Source organism: Eleutherodactylus coqui, chromosome 1 (genome assembly GCF_035609145.1).
Source record: "Eleutherodactylus coqui strain aEleCoq1 chromosome 1, aEleCoq1.hap1, whole genome shotgun sequence".
Lineage (NCBI taxonomy): Eukaryota > Metazoa > Chordata > Amphibia > Anura > Eleutherodactylidae > Eleutherodactylus > Eleutherodactylus coqui.
Window position 1 is genome coordinate 312,296,626 of NC_089837.1, and position 20,588 is coordinate 312,317,213.

The 20,588-nt window shown below is 43.9% G+C and overlaps 1 protein-coding gene across 3 annotated transcripts in view; it reads right to left on the reverse strand.

The window, feature by feature from the left end:
* The window catches only part of LOC136612015 (angiopoietin-2-like), a 92,760-nt gene that overhangs the window by 13,139 nt on the left and 59,033 nt on the right, over nt 1–20,588 (reverse strand). For all 3 annotated transcript variants that reach the window (XM_066592073.1, XM_066592057.1, XM_066592063.1), the window contains one exon: nt 17,867–17,968. In XM_066592073.1, coding sequence (XP_066448170.1) covers nt 17,867–17,968 — 102 coding nt within the window. The remainder of the gene's footprint in view (nt 1–17,866; nt 17,969–20,588) is intronic.

The following is a 20,588-nucleotide window of genomic DNA, read 5'->3' on the forward strand; positions in this document are numbered from 1 at the left end:
TCTTCTTTGTAGAGAAGAAGGATGGGACATTGAGGATTATCGGGCTCTGAATAAAATTACAGTGAAGAACCAGTGCTCCTTGCCTCTGATTCCAGACTTATTGAGTCAGGTGGTAGGGGCCCACTAGTTTTCCAAACTGGACTTAAGGGGGGCTTACAATTTAATTTGCATTCGAGAAGGAGATGAATGGAAGACCGCATTCAACACCCCGTTAGGAGATTTTGAATGTCTGGTTATGCCCTTCGGACTCTGTAATGCCCCCGCTGTGTTTCAGGGCTTTATCAACGTGGTCTTCCACGACTTCTTGGGGGTGTTTCTGGTCATATATCTTGATGACATTCTGGTGTATTCCCCTGACTGGGATTCACATGTGCGGCACTTGAGGTTGGTTCTGACCCGTTTGCGTGAGTACCAACTTTTTGTCAAGTTGGAGAAATGTACCAAACAAGTCTCTTTCCTGGGTTATGTGATTTAACCCACGGAGATTCAGATGGAGTCTGATAAACTATCAGCAATCTCTCAATGGGTCAGACTAGATAACCTTAAGGCTCTCCAGCAGTTCTTGGGTTTTGCAAATTTTTACCGAAAGTTCATTAAGAATTACTCAGTTATTGCTCAGCCCTTGACTGATCGTACCAAGAAAGGGGCCGACTTGGAAAGATGGTCGTCTGAGACCCTAGAGGCTTTCAGTCGTCTAAAAAGAGCATTTACTACTGCCCCGTTAGTACAGCCGACGCGCGGCGACCATTTTTTGTTGAGGTAGATGCATCTGAGGTAGGAGCAGGAGCTGTGTTGTCTCAGGAAGTCAGTAGGAGATCCGAGTATTGCCCATGTGTGTTCTTTTCACGGAAGTTTAGCTCGGCAGAACGTAACTATGACATGGGTAACCGTGAGTTACTGGCAATCAAATGGGCCCTTGAAGAGTGGCGACACCATCTTGAGTGAGCTAGACACCCCATTACCGTGTATACCAGTATATCTCGCCAATGCTAAAAGACTTACCGCTCCTCAAGCTAGGTGGGCTTTGTTTTTCGCCAGGTTTAATTTCGTCGCGACTTATATTTTGGGAGAGAAGAATGTGAAGGCGGACGCCCTGTCACGGAGTTTCGGGTTGCCGAAAAGTGAGACAGTTACTCCTGAGAATATCTTGGCACCTGGGGTGGTGGTGGCAGCTGTAGAAACTAACCTCGTCCCTCAACTACAGAACTGTCAGCAGGACGCTCCTTTGGAGGTTCCGGAGGGCAGATGGTTTGTGCCAGAGACCTTATGTCTCAGAGTCATTGAAGAATCTCACTCGTCGGTTTTTGCAGGCCATCCAGGGGTACAGGGGACTCTGGATCTTTGTTCTAGACACATCTGGTGGCCTGGCATGGCTCAGGAGATCCGTGACTTTGTTAAGGGATGCTCTGTCTGTGCACGCAATAAAAGTCGTCAGCATCCTCCGGAGGGGCCTCTGAGTACCTTCTCGCCCTTGGTCGCAGGTATCGTAGATTTTATCTCCGATCTACCGGCGTTAAAAAAGCTCCCTTCGGCAATAGAATTTTCTAGGATTTTTGTAAAAGAAATCATTCGCCTACATGGAGTTTCTAAAAACATTGTATCTGATCGCGGGGTTCAGTATGTTGCACAGTTTTGGCGAGCCTTCTGCAGAAACCTGGGAACGTCGCTTTCCTTTTCGGCAGCATTCCACCTGCAAACCAATGGTCAGACTGAGCGAAAGAACCAAGATTTAGTGCAATATCTACGCTGAACAACCGCACTTGTTCTTCCACTGGGGTGTCTCCATTCTTTTGTGTATACTGGCAGCATCCTCGCTTCCTTACAGCGATTCCTACTCTGTCTGTCGGCCCTGCAGCTGACGTTGCCACAGATACGCTGCAAGGAGTATGGAAAGAAGTACAGAAAAACTTGGAAGCAACGGGGGCTAGTATGCAGTTGCGTAGTGGGAGGAGTCTCTTAGTGTCTGAACCTTACAGCATAGGGCAGAAGGTATACCTGTCTTTTAAAAATCTTAAATTAAAGGTCCTGTCTTTGAAGCTGGCGCCGCGTCCCATCTTTGAAGCTGGCGTCCCTTTGTTGTCACACATGTAGTGAATCCTCTCGCCTATGAACTGGACGTGCCAGCTACATGGAGGGTTCACAGGGCCTTTCATAAGTCTTTATTGAAACCTTTTGTTCCTTGGGTGACCCTTCTTCACTATCCCTAGGTTTAATACAGTACCCTCAGTATCTTACTAATTCCAAGAGGTTGGGATTTTCTCTGATAAATTGTTGGGCATGCATAATAGTTTGGGTCAACAGTAGGTTCAAAAAATCATCAGAAGAAAATAACTTTAAAAAGTCCAGCTCTCTGAGCCATGTCGTGGTAAATTGTATCCCTGAGTTCCCAGTGATTTTAGGTATGGGGAGTACCGGTATGTAATTCTCAGTGTTAATTAATGTAGTGTCAAAAGATTCCGGGGCTGCTGCAGTAGCAGTCCTGGGACACCTTGTTCACCTTCTTGGGGGTTCATCAGAGTCAGGATAATATCAGGAAAGTTGCATCATCCTCAACAGCAGTGTCAAATGCATTAAAGGCATTAAACATCCTGTGAGCCACATTTTTGCCATATAAATTATTCTGCATGAGTATTATTTAGGGGAGCACTAATTGTACACTAGAATTTGTACAACGGATGTATAAATTGTTCTGCACAAAAAATTATTTACTGGGTAACCAAAGGATAGGCAGTCACAGGGTGGGTGAACAGATAATGGGTGATCTCAGGCACAGGTTATCACAGGAACCGGTGACTACAGGGATGGTTGACCACACAGCCACAACGGGAAGATGGAATATTTCACACTACAATGACTGACACTACACTACACTGCACTAATCACACTAAATTGATTTGATTCTCTAGCTGATTAGCACACCATAAGCTCTCTCTAAGCACCCCTCAAACTCCGCGACGGTTTAGAAGCTAGCTTTCAGGATAAACTTGTTTTTCTCCTCCTGCTAATGCTGTGATTGGTAAGTCAACATTGACTTACCAATTACAGTGATCACGGAGGCGGGACAACTGTGATTGGTTTCCTGGAAGTGTGTAGTGATTGGCTGCTGTCGATGACATCACTACACTGCATCATATAATGTGGCGACATTGGAAAGACATGCCATACATGTGGTGTGTACCATAAGCAATCCACAGTGAGTAGCAGGAGCCTGAACAAAGGAGATGCTATCTGCCATGGTATTTCGCAGTGTATGTGCTGAAGTTGAGTTGCTGTGATTTCCCTGTTGCTGAGGTTCACAATGGAGTGAGTGCCCTGTCTGGAGTGGGACAGAAGAAGAGAGACTTAATACCCAGAAAGCCTGGGTGAGAGGAGCAGTACCAGCAGTGACCTGAGGGGCAGAAGTGGGGGAGTAGCCAGAGACTACTGAGTTCTCTAATGGTGAGTTTGCCAGGTGAGTTTGAGAGAGATGTCCACTGCTCTATCTATTCAAGTCCCTGAAAGATTAAAGGAAACAGTGATCATAATATGAAATAGGAAGCAACAGTTGGTGGATCTTTTTAGAACTGCTTGTTATTCTGTCCCTGGAAATCTATCACCCAACACTTGGGATCACCAATGATTTAGACCAGACCATGACAGTTTTCTTTAACCCCTTGGCTACAACCACCATACATGGCCATTAGATGTGAGATGTCAGTGTGTAGCATGGACTCAGGAGCCGAGCCTGCTTTATATGCCGCAGGTGTTGGCTGTTTTTGACAGTTTAACTATTTAGATGCTGCTGTTAATAGGGGGCTCCCTCTCCCGAATGGTGCTCTTTGATTGCTATGACAGTCTGAATCCTTGTGAAGGCCCCCAGGCCTGCCATAGATTTCCTCTTATTAAACCCTTCCAGTTCAAATTCCCTTTAGGAACTAAAAAAAGTAAAAATAAGATTATTAAAGTATTTCTAATTATTAGTACATTTTAAGGGTGGGGTCACACAAGCGGGTTTTTGTGCGTACGCACGCACAAAAACACGCTTGTATTTACAACAGTGCATTCCCTATGGTGTGTGCACATGTCCGTACTTTGCAGGTGCATGCCTGCAAAGATAGGACATGCGTGTACCATTGGGAATACACTGCTGTAAATACAAGCGTGTTTTTATGAGTGCGCCAGCTGCTGCCGGCGGCTCCATTGAAAACGATGGTCTTCCGGCACCCCTGCATTCTTTTCAGGGAAAGGCTTTACATATAAGCCCTTCCCTGAAAAAGAAACATTTCAGTGTAAAATAAAAATCTTACCTCTCCGCCGCTGCCGTGACCCCCGCGGGCATAAAGAACACATCTACCGCATGTGGCAGATATTTCCTTCCCCACTAGTTAAAAGAATTCCCTGCTGCTACATCTGCCACATCTGTGGCAGATGCAGCAGAGGAATTCTTCAATTCTCTACCGCAGCTGTCACACATGTCCGCTGCGGTAGAGAATCCTGCTGCCGGCATCCGCGTCAATGGCTTTTCAGTGAAGGGCTTCATAAGCCTTTCCCTGAAAAGCCATTTAAAATAGGGTAAAAAATTTTAAAAAATTAATACTCCCCTCCCTTCAGCCGCTGGGCTCAGCCGCGTCTTCTCCCGGCTGTCCCCAGCTCTGTAGATCTCAGCTATCAGCAGGCGGGGATTTCAAATCCCCGCCTGCTGGTACCTCTGATTGGTATTGGCTGAGCGCTTCAGACAATCCCAATCAGAGCTACCAGCAGGCGGGGATTTTAAATCCCTGATACTGATAGCTGAGATCTACAGAGTCGGGGACAGCGGCAGAAGTCGCCGCTGAGCCCCGGCAGACGTCCAAAGTTTTTCAGGGAAGAAATTCATAAGCCCTTCCCTGAAAAGCCATTTAAAATAGTGTGAAAGAATAAATTAAAAAAATACTCACCTGCCGGGGGTCAGCGGCGACTTCTGCCGCTGTCCCCGACTCTGTAGATCTCAGCTATCAACAGTCGGGGATTTAAAATCCTCGCCTGCTGGTAGCTTTGATTGATTGGCTGAAGCGCTTTAGCCAATCACAATCAGAGCTACCAGCAGGCAGGGATTTTAAATCCCCGCCTGCTGATAGCTCAGCAGCACTACAGAGCCGCGGACAGCGGCAGAAGTCGCCGCTGAGCCCTGGCAGCCGTCAATGGCTTTTCAGGGAAGGGCTTAGTAAGCCCTTCCCTGAAAAGCAATTTAAAATAGAGTAAAATAAGAAAAATAAATACTCACCTGCTGGGGGTCAGCGGCGACTTCTGCCGCTGTCTCCGGCTCTGTAGATCTCAGCTATCAACAGTCGGGGATTTAAAATCCTCGCCTGCTGGTAGCTTTGATTGATTGGCTGAAGCGCTTTAGCCAATCACAATCAGAGCTACCAGCAGGCAGGGATTTTAAATCCCCGCCTGCTGATAGCTCAGCAGCACTACAGAGCCGCGGACAGCGGCAGAAGTCGCCGCTGAGCCCTGGCAGCCGTCAATGGCTTTTCAGGGAAGGGCTTAGTAAGCCCTTCCCTGAAAAGCAATTTAAAATAGAGTAAAATAAGAAAAATAAATACTCACCTGCTGGGGGTCAGCGGCGACTTCTGCCGCTGTCTCCGGCTCTGTAGATCTCAGCTATCAGCAGTCGGGGATTTAAAATCCCCGCCTGCTGGTAGCTTTGATTGTGATTGGCTGAGCGCTTGGCAGAAGTTGCCGCTGAGCCCCTTTTTAATTCCCGGCTGCTGATAGCTCAGAACTACAGAGCCGGGGACAGTGGCAGAAGTCGCGGCTGGGCCCCGGCAGGTGAGTATTTATTTTTTTTATTTTTTCACACTATTTTAAATGGCTTTTCAGGGAAGGGCTTATGAAGCACGCAACTGTGTTCACGCATGTTTTTACTCTACCTAGGTGCGCACGTATGCACGCACCTAAGTATGCACAAAAACACGCTCGTGTGAACCCACCCCAACCCCTTAAGGACATGGCCCTTTTTTCCATTTTCACTTTTTCCTCCCCCCTTTTAAAAAATTTGTAACTCTTTTAATTATCCATCAACCTAGCTATCTCAGGGCTTGTTTTTTGCGGGATGAGTTCTATTGTTTAATGGTACAATTTATGTACCATATAATGTACTGAAAAACTTTTAAAAAATTCTAAGTGGAGTAAAATTAAAAAAAACGAAATTTCACCATCTTTGGTTGTGTCTTGTTTCTATGGCACATAAGCTGCAACAAAAATGACCTGATATGAAAAAAGATCAAATCGGTGCATGTTAAACCATGGCTGCAACATACAATAAAAGCAGAAACCAAAAAGGGGCAACAGGAAGCAAAATACATTTGCTATCAAAAGTATACATACCCATAATAAATACCCTAACCACATTAAATAATGCAAGTTTCTTGGTATATAATTTGATCATAACAACATATTTGCCCATCTACCATCATCCAGGTGACCACGCAAATGTATTTTGCTTCCTGTTGCCACTTTTTGGTTTCTGCTTCTATTGTATGTTGCAGCCATGGTTTAACGTGCACCTATGGATTTCTATTGGGAAGTGCTGACCTATTTTAGCTTTTTTGGTACAAATATTGTGAAGTTTTGGCTGCCTTCACTTGGTCGTGCATGCCCGCAGCCCATTTACCTTCTGTCCCTCCTATTGGATCATATAAATGGTATCCTACCTTCCCTGGTTTTATTTGTAGGCTTAGTCCCAAGAGAGGAGCATTCTTAAAGGTAGGGTATCCATCTTTCCCAGGTTAAGATTAAACAACCTGGTATTAGCATTAGGATCCATCTGGACGTTGGTAGAAGGGCCAATAAGATTTGATTAATTTATATATGCATTATTTCATGTGGTTAGTGTATTTATTATAGCTATATATATTTCTGATAGCAAATGTATTTTGCGTGCTGTTGCCGCTTTTTGGTTTCAACTTTATTCTATGATTCAGTACAATTACTACGATACTAAACTTATATAGTTTTTTTTTTTGCTGTACTACTTTTAATTTTTTTCAGAGATATTTAATTTTTTTTATTTTCTACCATCCTCTTATGACCACAATAACGTTTTTATTTTTCCATCGACATAGTTGTGCTACGGCTGATTTTTTTGTGTGTGACGTCCTGTAGTTTGTGTTGGTACCATTTTAGAATACTTACAACTTTTTGATCACTTTTAATTGAATTTTTTCTTGGAGGCAGGGGGACCATAAAAGCGCATTTCGGCATTCTTTATTCTTTTTTCAGACGATGTTCATCATGCGGGGTAAATAATGCGTTACTTTGATAGGTCAGACTTTTACTGACACAGCGATACCAAATATGTATTTTTCCTTTATTATTTAGATTCTTTTGTTATGAATATGGCTAAAGTTTTTTTCTCAAACTTTTATTACTTTTTTTTACAAATTAGTAAAACTTTATTGATCTTATTCTTTTCTTAGTCCCCAGAGGGGACAACAACTTGCGATGCTTTGATCACTCCTGCTTGATAGGCATTCTGCCATGACAGCCCTGGTGCCTTTCGGAAGGCCCAATCTGCCATGACACCCACACGGCTCCCTGTGTTTTCGTCGCGGAGAAGAGATAGGGGGGTACAGGTCTCTGGAACATCGCACAAAAATCGCAAGTTTGTGCTTTTGCGATTTCTGTGAGATGCGATTTTAACATTAGAAAATCCCATTGAAAAAAATGGAGCGATATTGCAGTGTTAAAAAAAACGATTGTGGGTAAAAGCCCTTAAGTCGTTAAAATATTACAAATTGGAGCCCCCTTTTTCCAAGCATCGTATAAAAAGTTTTGGTGTTGCTGCATCTGTGAAATTCCATTTATGAAAATATTGCATTATTAATCCTGCACTGTGAATACTGGAACAAAAAAACAGAGTACCAGAATTGCCTTATATTTTGGTCATCCCATCTTCAAGAAACAACTGGATAGAAAACAATCAAATAACTTTATGTGCCCTAAAATGGTACCAATAAAAACTACATGTAACCTAGCAAAAAAGAGCCCCCACACAACTCCATCGAGTGAAAAATAAAAGAGTAAGGCCGCCTGCAGACGAGCGGGTCGGATCCGGCAGCGAGAATTCTCGCCGCGCGATCCGACCCAAGAGCCTGCAGTGACAAGCGCGTACTCTCCCGCGCCTGGCGGCCCTGGCTCTTTCATGTGCTGGCTGTCGCGCAGCCGGCGCATGCGCAGACCGGAGCCGGCGGCCAGGTGAGTGCGTGCCCCGCAGAAAATTAGGACATGCCGCGGTTTGTTTGCCGCGCGAGATTTCGCGCGGCCAAACCGCGGCCGTCTGCATAGGAGTGCGTATTTTAATGCACTCCTATGCAAACTTTCAGCGGCGGAAATCCCGCGGGAAATCCCGCGGCAGGATTTCCGCTCGTGTGCAGGCGGCCTTAAACAGGTCAAAAGATAGTGACAGATAACTATTTTAGCAAAAAGAACTTTTACAACATAAACTATATAAATTAATGTTACTGTAATTGCACTGAACCACAGAATAAAGGTAAGACGTCGTTTTTACTGCATCATGAATGCCATAAAAAAACATCCCCTTGCAAAAAGATGCAAAATAGTGGGGGGTTTTCCCATTTCACCCCATTTACAGTTTTTTTTTTTAAGTTTTCCAATACGTTATATGGAACATTAAATGCTACCATTGATAAATACAACTCATCTCACAAAAAAACAAGCCCTCAGGGAGCTATGTCACTGGATAAATAAAAAAGTTACGGGTTTTTCAAAGAGGAAATGGAAAAATGAAAACGAAAAAGGAGGCAATCAGATTTAAATCTCTCTTTCTTCAGGCAGGCAGGGTAATGGATGAAAGCAGTGACCTTATTCGCTATATGGACAACTCCATTCATTACTCTAGCATTAGAGTTTTACATCTGATTAAATCTTGGACAAATATTAATAGAGTATAAATAATTTAACTGTCTGAGCCGAAGATTCTAAGATCTATTAGTCATCACACTGTGTTATGTGCTTGTTCTGCATTCTGCTACTCATCATTAATTTTGACATGTGTGCAAGTGTAAAAATTTGGAGACAGCTTGGTTTTGTCAGAAATGTTTAAACGTCTCAAAACTTGCCAAAGTTTAATATTTAACTAGTTGAGATTACTGGACAAATGTAAAAAATGTTACAGTATCTATGGAAACGAGAACAACATGGCTATGAGTGGACACATCACTATGTGCTCTGTGAACCCGTTAATCCTTCATGACCCCATTTATAGCAAACATAGTGAAGTGGTATGTACTACACAGTCCACTAATGTAATACAGATCCAGCCGTCAGCAAGTATATCATAAACAATGTCTATTTTAAGGTGAATCTGTCACCTACCTTTTAGCCCCACAAGCTAAGCTTATGGGCTGAGAGTAGGTGACCCGCTGAGTCAGGGGTTGTAAGTGTTCTACTCACCTCCTCCATTGTTCCCCTTGTGTGAGCGCTGAAAGGCGCATTAAAATGCATTGAGAGGCATGCTAAGTATTCCGACCATTTTAAGATTAGAATGGGAAGACTATTTAGCAACGTCGCTCAATGCATTCAGCTGCAACTTTCAGCTCTCACACTGGGAATTGACGTGGGAGGTAGGTACAATACTTACATCTCCGGACTCAGTGGGTCACTTACTTTGAGCCCATAAGCTTAAGGTTGGTTTACACGGGCCGATGATCGCTCAAAGATTGCTCAAACAGTTTGAGTGACAGCTTTGAGCGATCATTTTGCATAAATCGTTGGTATGCGATCATTGGTATTTAAGTAGCTACTCTGCTACTTAATTACCAATTAGGTATGCAAATGAAGCCTTCCCTGAATGCAGCTGATAGCTTGAGGCTATTATTTGCGCTTAGATCCTTTGTTCTCCAAGGGAAACAATGCTATCAGCACTCCCTGTGGAGAACTTCTGATAAGAGTGAACAACAATTTTTGGGTTAGCTAGAATTTAACAATTAGCTAACAATGCCCGAAAAGCAGATGATGGGCGCACATTTACACGCACCGATTATCGCTAAAACGATCGACGATTAGCGATTTTTTTAAACGATCATCGGCTGGTGTAAATAGGCCTTTAGCTTGTAGGACTCAGATTTCCTTTAAAGTGATTATTAAGCAAGCGTTGTAGTTATATGTGCCTTTGATCAAGAAATCACACTGTTGCATTGAAGGGAGACTTGCAAAAATAGAAATAGATTTACTAAGTACACATGCAGAGAGTAGGGATACTTGGCAATTGATGCTGCCTTGTGCATAAAAACACCTTAGCATGACAAGGATTCTCCTAACAATTCATCACGCTATCCAAAACTGTAAAAATAAAATTGGCCAATTTTAAATTTTATATCATGGTATCACCCTTTTGTATGTGTGTGTGTGTGTGTGTGTGTGTGTGGGGGGGGGGGGGGGTTAGAGGGAGGCTTTTTAAGTGGGATATGTGATTTTAAAAAAGCTTTGTAATGTGTTTAATGACTGAAATTTGGTTATAATTAGAGATGAGCGAATCTACTCGGTTCGGGTGTTTTTTGGACTCGAGCACTGCTTTTTCCGAGTAACTCACTACTCGGACGAAAAGATTCGGGGGCGCCGGGGGTGAGTGGCGGGTTGCAAAAGGGAGTGGGGGGCGGGAAAGAGAGAGAGAGCTCCCCCTGTTCCCCACTGCTACCTCCCACTCCACCACGCCCCCCCAGCCCCCCCCCCCGAATCTTTTCGTTCGAGTAGTGAGTTACTCGGAAAAAGCGGTGCTCTAGTTCAAAAACATCCGAACCGAGTACGCTTGCTCATCTCTAGTCATAATCCTACATAAATACCCCTACAAACAGCTTCCACGTTCCCCTTGGTGGGGGTCTCACTACTAAGATTCCCACCAATTTTGAGAATGGGACTCCCGTGTCCTGCTCTCCTGTCACTGCGGGTGTCACTTCTTCTCCTACAGTGATGTGACTCCGCATGGAGTGCTGGCCAAGCATGCACGCTCAGCACTCCATTCATTTCAATGGCAGTAACGAAAATACCCGAGCTTTTTTAGTATGATTATGATGATACCAAATATTATATAGGTTTTATTAATGTTTTTCTGTTTTTAAAAAGTAAATAATATTTTTTCTTAAAACTTGCTTTCCATTGCCATATTGTGAGACCCATAACTTGTGCCAGGCTGCCGAGTATAGAGCAGACTCAGCTCCCCAGTGCACTCCATACACACTTCAGAACCGCAGGACGTTTATAGTTGTTCAGCGGTCCTGAAGTGGTTAAGATTAAATAAACATGTTGGACATAATCCTCAGCATTGTGAGATTACAGTTAACCTGCAGCGCCAGTAGTGTGTAAATTCTTTGGACCAATCATTTGACTGCACGCAGTGGACAGCAAGCTGGGAGAAATGGAGCCCTCTAGTGGTCAGCACTATAGAAGGATTTTTCTATATAAAAGCATAATTTTAGGTAGACTATATTGCAGTTTTACTATTTATTATACTGGTGTTATACGTGGCACTGAGTGAAATGCCAGATGGCAGGCTTCCGGGCTTTGATGGTATTGTAAGGATGTAGCGCTACACAGCACTCCTGGTTTACAGCCACAGGGAAATCGGCCTAAGAGCCGTTTCAGTTGGCACTGTCCCCTCTTGGTCTGAGATGAAGCTGGGAGAAGGGGATGGGAGCGGCACAAGGCGCCTGCCAACGCATGCTGTTGGCTCTTCGGCGCTGTGTCACCAGCACCCCTCCACTTACCAGAGCCACGGCTGGGGAGGGGAATCAGAGCAGGCACCATATTGAAGGGCACATGAAAGGTGTCATGTTTGTGTGGCCTAATAAAGGCGTTATTTGGTGGCTCTGCCCCTGCAAGTGAGGCAGCTGTGACACAGCTAGCACATCACTGCTACAAAGATCCAGCCGCTCAATAGGGATTAAGTAGGCTGAGGTCCAGCCTCTCTCCCCAGCATTAAGCGTGGGAGTTTTGGGCTTCCTCTGGGGCATATAAAAGGGTTGGAACTGTTTCACAGCTCCAGCCCTTGAGGTAGTGCAGAGCTATTCCAGCATGGATTGCAGGAGCAGACAGCTAAGGAGCAGAATTGTGGGGGTGGCTATTTAGAGAGGCTTCAGTCTGGGCACCTACCCCATGCTGGGGGCAGTTGCCTAGAGCTAGACTACCAGTGAGCTCTGCAGACATGGGGGTGGAGGATCATCCAAACTCCTGAGGTGAAGTGCCCCACAGATCACAGGAGGAGAGGGAGACTCCCTCCACACATTTCCGGACACCATGGCGGTGGTGCGGAAAACCTAGCATCATGCACACTGCACCTAAAGAAGCAAGAGCGAGCAGCAACACTGGTTCTGTATAAGCATGAGTGGTCTACAACCCCCTGGTGTAGCTTAAGATAAAATTCCTGGCCTTGGGGGTTGTAAATGGATTCACAGGGCAAGTATTAAAAAAACTGTGATACATAAACCTTGATGTAACACAGAGGTTAACCTGCTAGTAATGTACAATACATGATGACCTCTAGATATGAGCATGTCTATGACGTTTGACGTACTCTGTGAGTAAGGACGCTGCTCCTATGTGGCATTTAAGGTTGGGGTCTACAGCCATAATTGTGATGATGCATGTAGCTGTTATACCGCAGTAATGAAAAGTGACAGGAGATGCTGATAGTCATGTGCCTTGCTGCTCTCAGGAGAACCTAAGAGAGTAAAGATGGTCCCACAAGACCAGATTTGAGTTGCAGATTTTGCGGCATAATACTAGGGCATTGAAAGGGATGGACTTTCGCCGGTTTGCTCAGATGTGCAGGTAGGAGTTGCGATTTCTGCGAGCGGAAGAAAAATCGCAACATGCTGTATTTTAGATTACGCATGGGCTCCATTGATCTCTATATATGCAAGCGATCCGCAGTGCATACGCAATTAACATTTGCTTGCAGCTTGCTAGGAGACCAGATACAAAAGTCGGAATTATGGGGCTTTTGTATGAGAAAGAGAAAGATAATTTGATCCCGTAGTGAAACACAGTAAAACATATAAATGTTTTGTCACAGAAACGGGCTTAATGAAGATCTGTAAAACTTTGGACATTCAAGATGGTAGTGTTTGTTTATCCGCATACAGTATAAAATGAGACAGTTGTTTACTGATCGGCAGTGAGTATCTATAATTAAAGGGGTTGTCCCGCGGCAGCAAGTGGGTCTATACACTTCTGTATGGCCATATTAATGCACTTTGTAATGTACATTGTGCATTAATTATGAGCCATACAGAAGTTATAAAAAGTTTTTTACTTACCTGCTCCGTTGCTGGCGTCCTCGTTCCCATGGAGCCGACTAATTTTCGCCGTCTAATGGCCAAATTAGCCGCGCTTGCGCAGTCCGGGTCTTCTTCTGTTCTCAATAGGGCTCCGTGTAGCTCCGCCCCGTCGCGTGCCGATTCCAGCCAATCAGGAGGCTGGAATCGGCAATGGACCGCACAGAAGAGCTGTGGTCCACGGAGGGAGAAGATGCCAGTGGCCATCTTCACCGGTAAGTATAGAAGTCACCGGAGCGCGGGGATTCAGGTAAGCGCTGTGCTGTTTTTTTTTTAAAGTCCCTGCATCGGGGTTGTCTCGCGCCGAACGGGGGGGGGGGGGGGGGGGGGGGGGTGTTGAAAAAAAAACAAACCCGTTTCGGCGCGGGACAACCCCTTTAAAGGGGTTGTCCCGAGGCAGCAAGTGGGTCTGTACACTTCTGCATGGCCATAATAATGCACTTTGTAATGTACATTGTGCATTAATTATGAGCCATGCAGAAGTTATAAAAAGTTTTATACTTACCTGTTCCGTTGCTGGCGTCCTCGTCTCCATGGTGCCGACTAATTTTCGCCCTCCGATGGCCAAATTAGCCGCGCTTGCGCAGTCCGGGTCTTCTGCAGTCTTCTATGGGGCTCCGTGTAGCTCCGTGTAGCTCCGCCCCGTCACGTGCCGATTCCAGCCAATCAGGAGGCTGGAATCGGCAGTGGACCGCACAGAAGAGCTGCGGTCCACGGAGGAAGAGGCCATCTTCAGCGGTGAGTAGAGAAGTCACCGGAGCGCGGGGATTCAGGTAAGCGCTCCGGTGAGCTTTCTTTACCTCCCTGCATCGGGGTTGTCTCGCGCCGAACGGGGGGGGGGGTTGAAAAAAAAAAAAACCCGTTTCGGCGCGGGACAACCCCTTTAAGTCTTTAGACAAATGTGGCATCTAATATAGCAATACTTTAAATTTTACATAGACTACACTATACTCCAATTGGGATTTAGAAGTTCAGATGTCTATCCTAAATCCCAAAGAGAGTGAGGTGACTGTGGAGCTGACCAAAATTGGTTAGGTACTGGGATGGCATCTTAATTAACTTGGGAAAATTGTTTAGTGCACTGCTGGCTAAATAACCAAGTTTATGTCTGTTGGGGATAAGTCAAAAATTATTTGCTCAAAGGGAATTAAAAAGGCCATAATTAAAGCCTCCCTCTTTGCTATGGAAATATTTGCACATGAAAAATCAATACACATATCCTATTAAGGGGGTTTTCCAGGCATAAATACTATTCATGACCTATCATCAGGATAGGTCATCAATAGTTGATCGGTTGGGGTCTGCCACTCGGGACCCGACCGTTCAGCTGAGCAGGCACATGCAGTACTGGTGTACCCTGACGCCACTGGAAGCTAGGGGTTTGACAGGGGGAACGCCCCTGTCGTGTCCCTAGCTCTTGATTGGCGGAATTATCAAGGCTCCTAGCAGTAGCGTCGGCATGGATTTTTGCCTGGCCTGGAGGGTTAGGGTTCGTTTCCGTGTTAGGCTTGCATTATATGTAAGCCTAACAGGGAAATAAACCCTAATCCTCCAGGGCATGTAAAATTCTTGCAGATGCTGCTGCTACGAGCTGTGGCTCTCCTGCCGCGTCTGCCGCTGGATGCTGCCTGTGCTCCTGCCGCACGTGGCCAACAGCAGCAGAGGCTCCGGTGTTGGACACTCAGAGGCACAGCAGTGGGGTGCACAGTGACAGAAGCCAATCAGCAGACCACAGCGGCAGGGAACACTGTGAGCCCCAGCGGCAGGGCGCAGAGGGACAGCAGTGAGGAGTGAACCAGAGCAACAGGGAACTGTCTGAAATCAATGAGAGCCATGCCTGCAGTTACAAGCGCCGGCTACTACATGGGAGGTCAGCGCGGAGGCTTATACTCCGACCTCTGTGCTATTGGGGTGCTGACAGCATGCGCCTGCACAGCTGATCGGTTGGGGTCCCGAGCGGTGGACCCTGGCTGATCAACTATTGATGTCCCATCCTGATGATAAGTCATCAATAGCATTTATGCCTGGAAAACCCCTTTAAGTCCATGGAGAAAATAAAAATGTGCACTTATCCGTTCTTTGCTTTGAGCTTTTATTCTGATGCACATAAAACAAATTACACTTGCTTTGCCTTAAGTTCTTTACTGAGGTTTTTGGGTGGGGGGCATTCCCAGCACTAAGCAGCTGGTCTAATGAAGGAGCACAAGTTCAGCTCCCCCTTCCCTCTCCTCTGTCAGAGATTATGGTGCAGCATCCGAGGAGCTGGTCCTCTGCCTAGGAGACAGCAGGATAGAGTCTGGGCCTTGTAACTGGGCTCTACCGTCTCCCACCCTGAGGATAGCTCGGGAACCGTCCAAGTAGCTGAGGGACGGCCTACACACAGGAAACCCACTGTGCAATTTACCTTGGCTTTAGGTTGTCATGGGTGACGCCACCCTTCCTTCCTCCGTGGTGTATCCGGGTGATGAAAGAACTAGTCCACACTTACGGGGTAGTTTATATTAGCAAAGCTGGGAATGGTCGTCAGTGCCACTTTACTTGAATAAACGTATTTACAGTCCAAACAAGAAAACAATCCCTGCCAGCAGAATATTCAGTACAGCTTTACAAAGTGGTGCAATAGGGAGGAAAATCACGGGTACACAAAGTAGTCTACAGTCTAAGTTATCTGTATGGCTCCGGGCCCCGCACAACTTCTCTTCTCTCTCAACAACTCTCTACTGGTTGGCACGCACGTTAAGCACACACTCCACTCTGCAACAGCGGGTCACGGTCTTCCCTTTCTTTAGTACCTCAGTGGTAGAAAACCACTTTCAACTCCTGAGTGTAAACATGCCCAGGGAAAACTAGGGTCATCTCTCTCTAGGGTCTCGCTGCTATGCATACTGTATAAACACTAGCGGCGAGGCCCCGCTTGCGCACCAAAGCAGGCTGCCGAGGATCGGCTGTCCCTCTTAGGCAGTGAACGTCATGCCACTAGTGACATAACCTACACTGACCTGCAGGAAGCAGAGTGCCGGCAATGTATGCTTCGTCACCTGAAGAAGAGGATGCGGCCGGCTAGTGGTGAGGTGACCCGGGGGACTGCACTGTGGGGAACACTAATACTACCGGGGCCACTGTGGGGGACACTGTTACTACATAGGCCACTCTGCAGCATAAATCAAGCTGACTAACGGTATGTTTACACATGGCGGAAATGCTGCAGAATGTCCACAGCAGAATTACCATGGCAAATTCCGCAGCATTTCTGCATCCAAAAAAACAGTCAAATTCTGCACCATTGGTTCGAATTTTGACTTGAAAATCAGCCGCATATCCGCAGATGATTTCATGCTATTGAAATGTAATGCATTATAATAGCTTTCTATGCTGTAGTTTCTTTGCCCTTTCAACTACTATAAGATAGCTTTTATTGTGTTAAGGTAAGAGAACAATAGTTTGTTAATGGCTTGAGATAAGATAGCTTGTCCTAGAAAGTTATCACAGACAAGTTAAGGTGCATTTACACATACAGATGATAGCTCTAAATTTGTCAAAAACTGGCAGTTTTGAGTGATCATTTTGCATTAGGTACGAGTGGGCTATTAGCCCTTTAGTAGCTAACTAGCTTCATTTGCATGTATTTAGAGAATAGTGGGTGGTCTGTTCTCTAAATACATCACTATTGTTCTCCAGTGGGACAGCAGCTGTTAACAGCTGTTAAAGAATGTTATCAGCGCTGCCCATGGAGAACTCAGCATGCCGTCCCTCTTATCAGGTATGATAGAATAGGATCTCATGCAGACCTGAAGTCAGCGATGGATGAAAAGTGCACGGTAAGTGCACGATGGACACATATTTACACACAACAATATCGCTCAAAAGATGGCTTTTGAGCGAATTTTGAGCGATTGCTATTGCGTGTAAAAGGGCCCTTAAACCCTGCTGCATCTGTGCTTTGTATAGAGAATATATAAATTAAGGCTGCTCTCACACGGGCATCTGTTAAAATACTGTATTTTAAATGCAGCGTTTTAAAGCGTTTTCAACTCACCCCATTTTTACAATGCATTTAAAAGCGCTGAAACGCAATAATCTAAAGCAGACAGCTTGCATTGACTTCAATGAGAGCCGTGCCTGTAGTTACAAGCGCTGGCCATTCCACGGAGGTCGGCTTGGAGACTTCGGCAGCTTCAGCTCTGAACTCTATGTATTTGCCACACTGACAGCATGTGCCCGCTCCGCTATTCGGTCCGGGTCCCGCACGACGAACCCCAGCAGATGACTTATTCATGGTAAACCCCTTTAATTGCTTCCGTTTCTTGTCTTGTAAAATTTCTCCTTTTTATACAAAGTGGTTGATTATCAGATTTTTTATCAGATATTATTTTCGTGATTATGTGATGATTGAAATTAAAGGAAATTTACAGTATAATGTTAAAAAATGGCCACATAATCTTCTGATGATTAAGTGTATGTATAAATTGTATATTTATAAAAACAATGAGATTCTTAATAAAATGTATCTAATGTGAGAAACGCCTGGAATGGGTTTCGTGTTAACACCTTACCTCTTTGTATTCCTTCCAATTCTGATGGAAATCGACTGATCCATCCTTGCGATGCTGAATTACAGTCCATCCTCCTCCACTAGTATCCATATCACAAAATGCCTGCAAATGATATTAGACAATGTTCAAACAAAGGAATGTATTCTTTACTAGAATAGCAACCTTACTGCATAATTCACTGCTCGGTGAGTTTAATGGGTGGCCCTCTAATGACTGTATGTGTTGGAACCAATACATGTCTTTAATGAACATGGTTTCATCTTGGCTGAAGTGCTGTTAAACTTTAAAACACGGTACAGTTATCCAAGAACAACTATCATCACGGTAAAACACATTTCCTTTGATGGTTAAGAGAAATGTCAATAAACAAAACATTACAGTATGGACTTACTGGTACTGTAGCTTTTTGTTTTCTTTTATGTAATTGAGTCAAGTGTTCATGTTATTCTTAAGGTTAAGTTGTGTTTTTATAAGGCTTTTTGTTCGGTACACATAGTTTTTACTTTTTATCATTTTTTTTTACCCTAAGCTATTATTCCATTTTTAGTGCCCATAGGGAACTTGAACTAGTTTTTATAAGAACCAATTTCAGCTACATATAATGGGTAATGGAAAAAAAAATCTATTTCACTATTTTTTTTGCTGATTTGTACAGCATTTATTATATTGGTCATTACGATTATGACATTGCCAAATTTATATAAGTTTCATTACCTTTTACTTTTTTTGCACAATATAAAAAAGATTTTTTTTTTCTGTAACCACATTCCAAGATCATACCATTTTTATTTTTACATCTAAAGCTTTACATGGGCTTGTTTTTTTTTTTGCGGTATGACTTGAAGTTTTTACTGGTACTATTTTGAGGTATGCATGACTTTTTAAATTATTTTTATTCCTGTTTTGGATAAATGAAGTCAGAAAAATAATGGCTATTTTGGGTTTTCTTTTTGTTAGGGTCTTTTTAAATTTTTACAGAATTTACGTTCTAAATAAATGTAATGCTTTATAATAAGGGTTATTACGGATGTGGCAACACAAATATGTATAATTTTTCCTAACGTTCTTTTTTTGCTATTATTTATTATATACTAGCTTACCCGTCGCGCGTTGCTGCGAAGACAGACAGACATACATTCATTCGTTTTTATATATCTAGATAACAACCAATCACAGCGCAGCTTTCATGTTACCTCAGTGGTATAATATATAACAACCAATCACAGCGCAGCTTTCATGTTACCTTAGCAGTATAAAATATAACAACCAATCACAGCGCAGCTTTCATGTTACCTCAGCAGTAAGAGAAATAACAACCAATCACAGCGCAACTTTTATTCTGCCTCAGCAATATAAAAAATAGCAACCAATCACAGCGCAGCTTTCATGTTACCTCTGCGGTATTATATATAGCAACCAATCACAGCGCAGCTTTCATGTTACCTCAGCGGTATAATATATAACAACGAATCGCAGCACAGCTTTCATGCAACCTCAGCAGTATAAGAAATAGCAAGCAATCACAGCGCAGCTTTCATGCAACCTCAGTAGTATAAGAAGTAGCCACCAATCACAGCACAGCTTTCATGTTACCTCAGCAGTATAAGAAATAGCAACCAATCACAGCACAGCTTTCATTTTACCTCAGCAGTATAAGAAATAGCAACCAATCACAGCACAGCTTTCATGTTACCTCAGCATTCTCAATATCCAGCAATTGTCTTGCGAAACGTTCGGCGGATGCAGCATTTTGTAGTTGAACACGCATCCCGTTGCTCGTAATGCCTTTTGCTTTCGTACTTGAGATGGAAATCAAACGATCTTTGTCTGGGGGGCATAACTGTCGACGATGCTCGCACGCGTGCCACCTATCGTAGGATAGTTGTACTATGCCTATAATCTTCCCAGGAGTGTACTCAGCAACTTCCCAAAGTCTCATGGCAATTGGATGAATGGTGTAGTAATGCATAACAGACAGACATACATTCATTTATATACATCAGGAAGTGAGAGAATTAGATTCCGTACGTAAAATTTGGACGCTAATTTTTTGGCGCATAGAATTGAATAATCGAGTTGGGACCCATTAACTTTTCCTATTTATGGCATAATCAATGCCCGTGCCAAATTTCAAGTTTCTATGTGAGAAAATTAGATTCTGTACGTAAAATTTGGACGCTAATTCTTTTGCGTATAGAATTGAATAATCGAGTTGGGACCCATTAGCTTTTCCTATTTATGACATAATCAATGCTCGTGCCAAATTTCAAGTTTCTATGACATTGGCAAGCGAGAAAATTAGATTCCGTACGTAAAATTTGGACGCTAATTCTTTGGCGCTTACAATTGAATAATCGAGTTGGGACCCATTAACTTTTCCTATTTATGACATAATCAATGCTTGTGCCAAATTTCCAGTTTCTATGATATTGGGAAGTGAGAGAATTAGATTCCGTACGTAAAATTTGGACGCTAATTTTTTTGCGCTTAGAATTGAATAATCGAGTTGGGACCCATTAACTTTTCCTATTTATGACCTATTCAATGCCCGTGCAAAATTTCATGTTTCTATGTGAGAAAATTACATTCCGTACGTAAAATTTGGGCGCTAATTCTTTGGTGCATAGAATTGAATAATCGAGTTGGGACCCATTAGCTTTTCCTATTTATGACATAATCAATGCTCGTGCCAAATTTCAAGTTTCTATGACATTGGGAAGCG